The 11,168-nt window shown below is 45.6% G+C and overlaps 1 protein-coding gene across 1 annotated transcript in view; it reads left to right on the forward strand.

Annotated features, from left to right (window-relative positions):
- The window catches only part of LOC137437519 (macrophage mannose receptor 1), a 108,072-nt gene extending 106,172 nt beyond the window's left edge, over window positions 1-1,900 (forward strand). The window contains exon 30 of the mRNA XM_078766013.1: window positions 1,252-1,900. Coding sequence (XP_078622139.1) covers window positions 1,252-1,460 — 209 coding nt within the window. The 3' untranslated portion in view covers window positions 1,461-1,900. The remainder of the gene's footprint in view (window positions 1-1,251) is intronic.
- The last annotated feature ends 9,268 nt before the right edge of the window (window positions 1,901-11,168 follow it).

Genomic DNA, 11,168 nt, shown 5'->3' on the forward strand with positions numbered 1-11,168 from the left:
TCCCCAATTTTCATCCAATTGACTTGAAAATTGAACAGCATTTGCACATTGAATCACTAAATAGGGAAACTAAATATGTTTGAGGTCAAAAGGTCAAAGGTCAACCTTACAAAATCATCATTTTTCATCTGAAAAATCGTCACTTTTCTTCCTGTTGACCCGAGCTTTGATCAAGATTGTCAATTTTAATCTTGATGAAATGGACAATTTGCTGTATCGATGGAATTTTTTTTCTTGGGGGTGGGGGGTGGATTTTGCAAGTATCGTGCTCCGCATGACGTCTTCTTGTTTGTTTGTTTACCTTCTCTCTCTACCCTGCTATTGGCCTTTCCCCTTTCTCCTGCTGTTCCCTTTATGTTGTATCCTGATCTGTTCTCTGTCCTAGCTCTCCCATAAGCCTAGACCATGTATAAAAAATTGGCAGTGGCACCGCAGTTGGACACAATCAAGGGAATGAATGAATGAACGAACTGAAACGAGGCAGGAATGAAACACAGTCACTTGCAAGTAAGAATCTTTGATGAGGTCAGGTTTAATTGGAGTAGGAACTATTGTGGGCAGGGGCTGTGGGATGCCAGGAGATGGTGGTGGATTTCCTGCCTGCTTGAAACCCTGGAGAGAGAGAGAGAGGAGTGAGATTGAACAGCCTAAGGAAGGCATTTCCACAAAGAGTGAGGGGTGGGGAAGTTAGTGGAGGTGTGCAGTAAGCCTGTGTTGTTGGGCTTTACTGAGGAGGTGTTAGTCAAGAAAGTGGGCATTCTGGAGGAACAGAAGGCCAAATAGTTCAGAGAGGAAAAGGAGCGAGACCACAGGAGGAGAGGCAGGAAAAACAGATCGGCTACAAGACCCGTTTGCGATGCGAGAGCAACAGAACTTGTTCTTCGGCCTCACTGCGGGAGATGCAATAACTTTGAGAGTTTTAGTTGAGAGCGCTGGTTCATTGTGCCTTTGAGGCCTTTATATGCATGATGCAGCTTTTATGCAACTTTTCTTTTCCCAACAAAAAATGCACAATTTTTAAGTTAAATAACTTCATGCTTACCATGGACCTTTTCGCTGTATACCATGATTTCATCACCCAGGTGATGTCAGCTAGGGAGCTGATTGGCTGACTAGAAGTATGTCAGAATGCAGAAAATAGAGCATGGTACATGATGATGATGATGATGGAGAAGAATACATTAAAACCTGTATTGTGACACCTTTTTGCAGATGTTTTAATTCCTGCCCTCTTGTTTTTGATTTATTCAGGTAAGCAAGAGCAGAGGTCTCATAATATCCTGCTGGCCACGTTGCTACCATTGGTCCTATTGGGTACCGTAGTGGCTGCTGCAGTTGTGCTTTTGTGGTGGAAAGGGCGATGGCTGCAACCACACTTTGGCTTTCGCAGCTTCACCAGCTCTTTGTATCAAGAGAATGACGAAGAAATCCTGACTCCACACTTTGAGCAAAACCACTAGATCGATCATCTCCATTGTCGTAGATAGACATCTGCTTCATGACATCAAACTATGAACATTCAAGAACAAGAACAAAAGGAGTGAAGATAACACCACATCTATATTTAAGTTTCAAAACACCATCAAGGATCTCCAGGCTCCGGACGGCCTTGTGATCGATTGGACAGCCACAAGGACAGAGGCCTGGTAGAGCATGAAATTGTTTCCATATTTAAATATAAATTACATGATTCGATCAAAATGAATGATTACTTTGGCAATCAATATTCACACATTGTGCTTTTAGACAACATTGTTTTTACTGTTTGCAACACAGATGACATCAATGAGATTATTGACAACATTTGTTGGTGAAAAGTGTAAACTAACATTTCCAAGATTAAGAATGATCTCCGTTTTGTTACAAGACGAGTTTAATAAACAATTGAATGTTGGCACAATCTGGAACATTGAAAATGTATATCTGTTATGCAATGATTACATCATCTTATGTCACTGCATGTTTCATACGCACCCACAATAAGGATAGCGATGGGACAAGGATAACAGGTGAACATACCTGGCCCATATTGGAGTTCCGACCAGCATTTTGCGTTGCACTTTCTGATGAACTCCTGTTATGGTTATTCACTTCCTGCTTTGGGCCTGGTCTCTGGTCCTCTCTCCAAGATGGAATGACTCGCACACAATATGAATTGCTAAAAAAAGATTTTAAAAAGATGTCACTGAAAACAAGGAAATACAAGTTCACATGTGGCTTTGCCCAACATTAGAGGCGAAGAGACGACACCAACAATGATGCACCAAAAGTTGTGCTTCAAAAAGAATCACTGAATGCTACAACTGCCAAATGCTTATCGAAGGGGCCGAAGCTTCCCATCGGTGTGGCAAAAGCCCAGGGCCGAGAGGCCCAATAAGACGAGATCAAGATCTTGATGCCTGAAACCCTGCAACACTCATCATTTATGGGACAAACAACCAATAGGTGGACATTAAAAAGGTTGGACATTTTAAATCCGTTTTTGGTAAATCCAGACGACTTGTGATCAGAATGTGGACGTTAAAATGTATCATCTTTAGAGGTGGCCGGCGATATGAAGGTTGGAGACTGGAGGAGGACCCAAGATCACTTGTGTGGCTGACGTATCGGCATCTTTTGTTACCTCCACTACCGAAGGTGGACGGTGGTTATGTTTTCACCCCTGTCTGGTTGTGAACAGGATATCTCAAAAAGGTATGGACGGATTCGGACGAAATTTGATGGAGAGGTTGGGTGTGTGACAAAGAAAAATTGATTAGATTTTGGTAAAAATCCGGATCTGAGAATTGTTAAGTGACTTTTCGTCATTGAGAGATAGGGCAAAAAAAAAAATGATACATTGCACGGTATCTCAAAGTTGTGGATGAGTTGACGACAAGAACAAGGCAATTCGATTTTGGTAAAGCTCCGAATCCAGATATGGCCTATTAATGTGATACAAATCATAAACTGTTCAGCCTGGCGGAGTGAGGCTCTCCACCGAGAGCCATTCTAGTTGGCTAACATGATAGAGCCAACAATTAATGCTAAATAAAACTAAAGTGACGGCATTCAACCAGTCAAGAGAAGTATCAATCATATCACACTATGTAACAAAACGAGATGGTCAATGAGTTCAAGTATCTTGGTTCCTGCGTTTACACTGCTCATCATATCAAACAAGGGCCGCCGCTTGGAGAGCTTGCAACAATGGAAGTCGACTCTCAGTATATCAAGGAATGACGACTGTGTCGAGGGTTTCAATCCCTTTCCCCCAGAATAAGCACCTTGTCGAACTCGGACAGTGTACAAGAGATATTACAGATAAGAATATATGCATGGAAGTTGTTGGTGTGGCGTATAAGCTAGTAACACCATATATAACATCACAGTGACATCATGGTCCTCCACAGCCACCCCCAACATCTCAGCGAGCCACAACCCGTAGTCGGCTAAATAGACTTTCCTCCAGGACCAAGGAACTCTCAACAACATCCTGTGTTCATCCATTCCCAAAGACACAGACTGCCGCCCCAAAGATAAACTATACAAAGTTGACACGGCAGGATAAGCCTCATTTGGAAAGAATGTTTCGCCAAGGCCAAGCATAGGATATTGTGTCAACAGTTTCCCAAAGTCAGACAACCAGCCACCAGGAAAATAGGCCACAGTGTCTTCAGCCTGGAATACTGCTGCCCCCGTCAGGATAGGGACTTGATGAAATCCCCTACAAATTCCCCTTTAATAAACGTCTTAAATGAAGAGATTTATTATCACCCTTGTACAACTAGGCATTTCATAAAAGTATTTGTCCATTGTTTGCGATCCCCCTTGTACCTCATAGAGTAAGTGAATAACCTCTCTTCTGTCAAGAGAACTCACTCGTGCAATGGGGTGTGCCAAGCCCCTCCACTATGAAACGGGGTCGGTGGATCGCAAACGATAGGCAAATACATCGATGGTCCCGTTCCCCTTAAACACTTTGTAGACCTAGAGAGAAAGAGAAAGAGAGAATTTCCATTATAGGGCAACAATTTAAAAACAAAGTGGTTATATCAAATATATATAAATAATTAAGATTAAAAGATTGCAAAGTTTGAAAGCAAAGTCATTTTAAAGCATGTGGGTAGAACAGTCTCCCATACACAAAGGCAAAAACAACCAAAGCCCCATTAAATAGGCAGGGTCTTTTAAAATTACATTACAAGTGTAAAGTACGTCTCAGATTAGTAGCAGGCCCCGGCCTTATTTCTCAGTTGAAGCGAAGTACCCATCCCAACTCTCTCTTCCTCATATGTGGTGATTTCAATTGTCACCATGCCAGTTGGCTGGGTGTGGGTACCTCTCTCACCAGCCATGGCTCTTCAGCAAAGGACTTCTGCGACTCACTGGGACTGACACAATCTGTCAATTTCCCGACCCGGATCTCAGTCAACGGAGCATCTTCTCTTCTGGATTTGGTTTATCAAACTTCCCTGAAAATGTCTGCTGCTCTTCTTCTGCTCCAATCGGCTCATCTGATCATGTGCTTGTCAAAGTGGACATCTCTCTGACCATTCTCAGAGAGCCTCCTCAGCGTCGACGAGTCTGGCATTTCACTCAGGCCAACTGGCACGGTCTTCAAGCAGCCATCAATCATCTGGACTGGTCTCCCATCTCTACCGCCTCTGACATCAACTCATCCTGGGAATTCTTTCAAAGTAAATTGCTCTCTCTCATGCACAGATTTATACCATCTCGTCTTCAGTTGTCATACCCTTCCTCCCGTCCATGGTACACGGAATCTTGTGGTGAGGCTGTTGCCCTGAAACAACTTGCTTTCGTCTCCTGGAAAGCAAATCCAACGGAAGGAAATCTCATTTCCTTTCACAAAGCCCGAAACAAGTGTGTGTCCACCCTCAGGAGAGCCAGGAAACAATATCTCACCATTCTCAAGACCGAACTCTCTTATCTGTCTCCCTCTTCCAAATCCTGGTGGCGTCTGGTCAAATCTGTTTCTGGTGTTTGTTCCCCCTCCATCCCCTCCCTCACCTCAAACGGCTTAACGGCTGACTCCGCACGTGAAAAAACTGAATGCCTCAACTCTGTGTTTGCCTCTAAATCTTGTGTCCCAAACCCATCCCTCTCTGTACCCACCGTACCCAGTCGTACCCAGCTGCTCCTGGACTCTGTGTCCTTTCCTCCTGACAAGGTGGAAAAGTTTCTGGCAACCCTCGACTCTGATTCTGCAACTGGTCCTGACGGCATCAGCCCACGGGTCCTAAAATCATGTGCTTCTGCACTTTCACTCCCTCTTTCTGTTCTCTTCACCCTCTCTTTTGCTCAAGGTCATCTGCCATCTGCTTGGAAATCAGCCAACATCACCGCTTTGCACAAAAAAGGTGCAAAAACAGATCCCAGCAACTACAGACCAATCAGCCTTCTCCCAATTATCAGCAAAGTCATGGAATCCATCATTGCTTCAGATATTAAATCTTTCCTCTTCTCCAATGGCTTGATCTCTGATCATCAATTTGGTTTCAGACCTGGTCACTCTACTCTGGACATGCTGCTTCTGCTTTCTCAACAATGGATGGAGGTCCTCAACACCAAACAGGAAATTAGAGCTGTCTCCCTTGACATTTCACGTGCCTTCGATACGGTCTGGCACCCTGCTCTGCTCTCCAAACTCTCCTCCTTTGGTATCCATGGAAATCTCCACGCATGGCTGGCGGACTTCCTCTCTGGTCGTAGTCAACGTGTGGCCCTGAATGGGTTTCTCTCATCTCCTCTTCCTGTTCAGGCTGGAGTTCCCCAAGGTAGTGTTCTGGGCCCTGTGCTTTTTCTGGTCTTCATCAATGATCTCTCTGACTCTCTTGAAAATCCTCTCTATCTCTTTGCTGACGACTCTACTCTCTGTCGCTCCATTCCTCATCCCTCAGATCGGCAGTCTGCAGCCTCCTCACTCTCTGCAGACCTGGACAAAATCACAGACTGGTCAAACAAGTGGAACATGTCTTTCAATCCTGACAAATCTCACACTCTTACAATGTCTCTCCGAAAGGACCGACTGGACAACCCTCCCATCTACTTTCTCAACAATCCTCTCAAAGAAGTTCTGTCGCTCAAGCTTTTGGGTCTCACTATCTGCCATGATCTTTCTTGGGAAAACCACATTTCCAAGCTGGCCTCCAAAGCCAGTCGCCGACTGGGCATCCTCCGTCGTGCGAAGTCCTTCCTTGGCACACCTGAGCTCCTCACCACATACAAGGCTTTCATCCGCAGCTCAATGGAATACTGTTCCCCCCTCTGGGCTGGTGCTCCTGCCTCACACCTTGCTCGGCTTCACGCTGTTGAGGCCAAAGCTTTCAGAATCATTGGAATCTCCTGCGATGTAGTCAACGCCGAGGGCCTTTCACTCACTCACCGCAGGCAGGTTGGTGGTCTTTCTGTCTTCTACCGACTCCTCTCCGGCCTTGCTCCCCCAGCTCTCTCTGTGCTCTGTCCCCCCAATATTCCTTCAGGTCGCACAAGATCTGCCTGCAACCCTCTTCTGGTTAAACTGCCAAAGTCTAGGCTCTCTGCTCACCTTCACTCTTTCATTCCCCTTTTCTCCCGCCTCTGGAACAAACTCCCCCACTCCCTTCAATCCCACTCCTCCCTCCAGGTCTTTAAAACAGCTGTTCACCACCATCTCTTATCTTCCCCCATCGAAAACCTTGATCTTTTCTACCCCCGGTAATTCACCCCAGAGTCCTTGCAGTGTTCATATGTTTTAATCCTCTCCCACCTCCCCCCAAGTCCTCCCGATGTCCCTGCTCTCAAATGTTGTGTTTGTGTCCTTCCCCCTCTCTTTTGTGTCCTTCCCCCTCTCTCCCCATCTTGTCTACCGCCTCCCCTTGTTTTTTGTGTTTTGTGTGTCGGTTTGTCTTTTTGTGTGATTAATGTTAGCTCTTTCACGAGCCTCGATCTTGTATACAAAAAAAAAAAAAAAAAAAAAAAAAAAAAAAAAAAAAAAAAAAAAAAAAAAAAAAAAAAAAAAAAAAAAAAAAAAAAAAAAAAAAAAAAAAAAAGTGTTAATGAAGCTTTTTGGTTGTAAAAGGCAGTGTAATGCTTTGAAATACGGTGGCGACCAGCAACCCCTTTATTGAAAACACCAGCCCCCCTTCTTGAGGCTTTCCCTTCTATAATTCAAGCAGGACGTCGCACAATCTTCGCCACTCATGCTCGTTTCACGTCCGGACCGTAGGCTCGCTCCAGAACTGCTTCCACCTCCCGCATGGTTTGTGTAGTTAACTCTTGGATATAGTCTATTGTGCCGGCTGTGCAAGATTTAGCTACATCAGGGTCAAGGGTTCAAGGGTCAAGGGTTTTTGTTCAGGCTGGAGTTCCCCAAGGCAGTGTTCTGGGCTCTGTGCTTTTTCTGGTCTTCATCAATGATCTCTCCGACTCTCTTGAAAATCCTATCTCTTTGCTGATGACTCCACTCTCTGCCGCTCCATTCCTCATCCCTCAGATCGGCAGTCTGCAGCCTCCTCACTCTCTGCAGACCTGGACAAACCCACTGACTGAGCAAGCAAGTGCAACATGTCTTTCAATCCTGACAAATCTCACTCTTACGATGTCTCTCCGAAAAGACCGACTGGACAACCCTCCCATCCACTTTCTGAATAATCCTCTCCAAGAAGTTCTGTCACTCAAGCTTTTGTGTCTCACTATCTGCCATGATCTTTCCTGGGAAAACCACATTTCAAATCTGGCCTCCAAAGCCAGTCGCCGACTGGGCATCCTCCATCGTGCGAAGTCCTTCCTTGGCACACCTGAGCTCACCACATACAAGGCTTTCATCCGCAGCTCAATGGAATACTGATCTCCCCTCTGGGCTGGTGCTCCTGCCTCACACCTAGCTCGTCTTTATGCTGTTGAAACCAAAGCGTTCAGAATCATTGGAATCTCCCATGATGAAGCTACCTCCGAGGGCCTTTCACTTACTCACCGCAGGCAGGTTGGTGGTCTTTCTGTCTTCTACCGATTCCTCTCCGGCCTTGCTCCTCCAGCTCTCTCTGGGCTCTGTCCCCCCAAATATTCCTAAAGGTCGCACAATATCTGCCTGCAACCCTATTATGGTTAAACTGCCAAAATCAAAACTCTCTGCTCACCTTCACTCTTTCATTCCACTTTTCTGCCGCCTCTGGAACAAACCCCCACTCCCTTCAATACCACTCCTCCCTTCAGGTCTTTAAAACAGCTGTTCACCACCATCTCTTATCTTCCCCCATCCAAAACCTTGATCTTTTCTACCGCCGCTAATTTCACCCCAAATCCTCTTTTTTGAAACACCAACTTATTTCTTGGAAGTCCTTGGTGTCCTTATGTTTATACTTCTCCCCCCTCCCCCTTTCCACGCCGCCTCCCCCCAAGCCCTCTCCCTCCCACACATTCCCGATGTCCCTCACAAATGTTGTTTATGTGCTTCCCCTTCTCTCCCCATCTTGTCTACCGCTCCCCTTTTTATATACTTTGGTTCTTTGTCTGTTTGATTTGTTTGTGTGATAGATGTTAGCTCTTTCACGAGCCTCGATTATGTATACAAAAAAAAAGAAAAAGTTGAGGGCAAGGCAGAGTGGAAAGAGGAAGGTGGCAGATCTTGAACCCTCGCACCTCGTACAGGGGTGAATGGAGTGGCAGTTCTCATTCGGGGATGCCTTGTCAATCTTCCTCCGATTCCCGGGCCACCATGTGTTGTTCACCTGTACCTGCCTCGCAAAACTTACTGATACACACACGGACCAATACCTTCAAGCACCCAATCACATGGATGATCGTTATTAGGAGTCCCACGACGATCATCAGCCAGTGAACTGTCTTTGCTCCCCATCCTCCGAAGATGCTTTCCAACCAGGCGCCTATTCTCCACTTCTCTCTGTCCAACCTTTCAGCCTTCAAATTGGTACTTATCTCCAAATTGGTATCAAATTGGTACTTCAAATTGGTACATGGAAGATGTTGGCATGGCGTATAAGCTAGTAACACCATTTTAACATCACAGTGACATCATGGTCCTCCACAGCCAGCCCCAACATCTCAGCGAGCCACAACCCATAGTCGGATTAATAGACTTTCCTCCAGGACCAAGGAACTCAAAACAACATCCTGTGTACATCCATTCCCAAAGACAGACTGCTGGCCCAAAGAGAAACTATACAAAGTTTACAGGGCAGGATAAGCCTCATTTGGAAAGAATGTTTCGCCAAGGCCAAGCATGGGATATTGTGTCAAACAGTTTCCCAAAGTCAGACAACCAGCCGCCAGGGAAATAGGCCACAGTGTCTTCAGCCTGGAACACTGCTGCCCCAGTCAGGATAGGGACCTGATGAAATCCCCTACAACTGTTCATGGCAACGGTGCTTTGTGCAACTGCACATGGGGATATACAACCAGCCCGACAACTTGCGAATGTGGAACTGAGCCACAGACCATGCAACATCTCCTGCAATGTCCATCGCTGGAGGAACCCTGCACTGTTGCAGATCTTGCCGAATTCAACAAGGCAAAAAAATGTGCAGTTTTGGCTGAGCCATGTATAGACTGTCCGTGGACACGATAAGAAGATGGCAATGGTTGAGTCCGTCCAGCTTTATGGAAGCGAAGCATGGACCCTCACTATGATCCACGAGAAGGGACTTCGATATAGGGTGCCCCTTTATATGAACTTTTCTAGCATTTTCCCCAAGAATAAATATCCCTTCTTTTCTATAGTTTGGCACATGCCATATAAAAAGGAGCCTTTTCTATGCCCGTGGCATTTTCCCCAAGAACTACTAATGGAGGCGAAATTTTCGATGTCCAACATTTTGGGAATCGCTCCTGTGAGCCAAGCAAAAATAGGACAGTGGGTCCTGAAGCTCACCTGGATCAAGAGCAACAATCACTCACAACCCCCCACAGACCCCTTCAGACCTTGATATTTTTAATGCTGCAAACAAACTTTGGTACTTCACAGGATGAATGAAGACTTTGGTACTTTGGAATGAAGATTGTGATCAAGTTTTATTGAAATTGTGTGTGTAATTTCGGAGAAGAGAGCAAATATATTTTGGGGAGGCCAAATCCCCTCTTCGTCGTAAATCCCTTTAATTTGCTCAGATTTTGATGCGGTCAATGTGGGGATCGTGCTTTTGTATATGCTCTGCTTTTTACATTTAATTCAATTTGTAGAAAGGGAACAGTGGTGAGTTTGAGGTGAAGGTGGGAGTGCATCAGGGGTCGGTACTAAGTCCACTACTATTTGTAGCTGTGATGGAGGTGCTGGCTCAGAACGTAAAGGAGGGTTTACCGTGGGAGTTGTTGTATGCAGATGATCTGGTGTTGATTGCGGAAAGTATGGATGGACTGGAAGGAAAAGATGAAAAAGTGGAAGGAATGTATGGAGACAAAAGGTCTGAAGGTGAATATCGGAAAGACGAAGGTGATGGCAAGTGGTAAAGCATGTGGTGAGGTGGAAAGGACTGGGAAGTGGCCCTGTGCTGTGTGCAGGAAGGGTGTCGGAGTGAACCCCATTCAATGTACAATGTGCGCTGAGTGGGTTCATCAAAAATGTAGTGGTCTGAGAGGGTCATTAACCAGTGTGGCAGCTACATTCATATGTAAGGTGTGCACAGAGGGAGCTGCAGATGGAGGAAATGTTGAGTTGGATCTTGGAGACGGCATGAAGCTGGAAGGTGTGAAAACATTTTGCTACCTCGGAGACATGCTGAATGGAGAAGGTGGATCAGACTCGGAAACGGTTGCTCGAGTGAGATGTGCATGGAAGAAGTTTCGGGAACTGAGTGGTGCGCTGATGAGGAGGGGAGTGTCGTTGAAGCTGAAGGGAAAGGTGTATGCTGCATGTGTGAGAAGTGTTATGATTTATGGGAGCGAGACATGGGTAATGAACGTAGAGCAGCAACGAAGGCTGGAAAGGGTGGAAATGCGAATGGTTCGGTGGATGTGCGGAGTATCGTTGAGAGAGAGGAAGACAAATGATGAATTGCGAAAGATGATGGGAATAGAGCCTGTGATTGATGCTGTGAAGAGGAACAGGTTGAGATGGTTTGGTCATGTGTTGAGGAAGGATGAAAGTGACTGGTTGAGAAGAGTGATGGAAATGAATGTAGAAGGAAGTAGAGGACGGGGAAGACCGAGAAAGACTTGGCTAAAGATGGTGGAAG

Source organism: Myxine glutinosa, chromosome 12 (genome assembly GCF_964187855.1).
Source record: "Myxine glutinosa chromosome 12, kmMyxGlut1.1, whole genome shotgun sequence".
In the NCBI taxonomy this organism is placed as follows: domain Eukaryota; kingdom Metazoa; phylum Chordata; class Myxini; order Myxiniformes; family Myxinidae; genus Myxine; species Myxine glutinosa.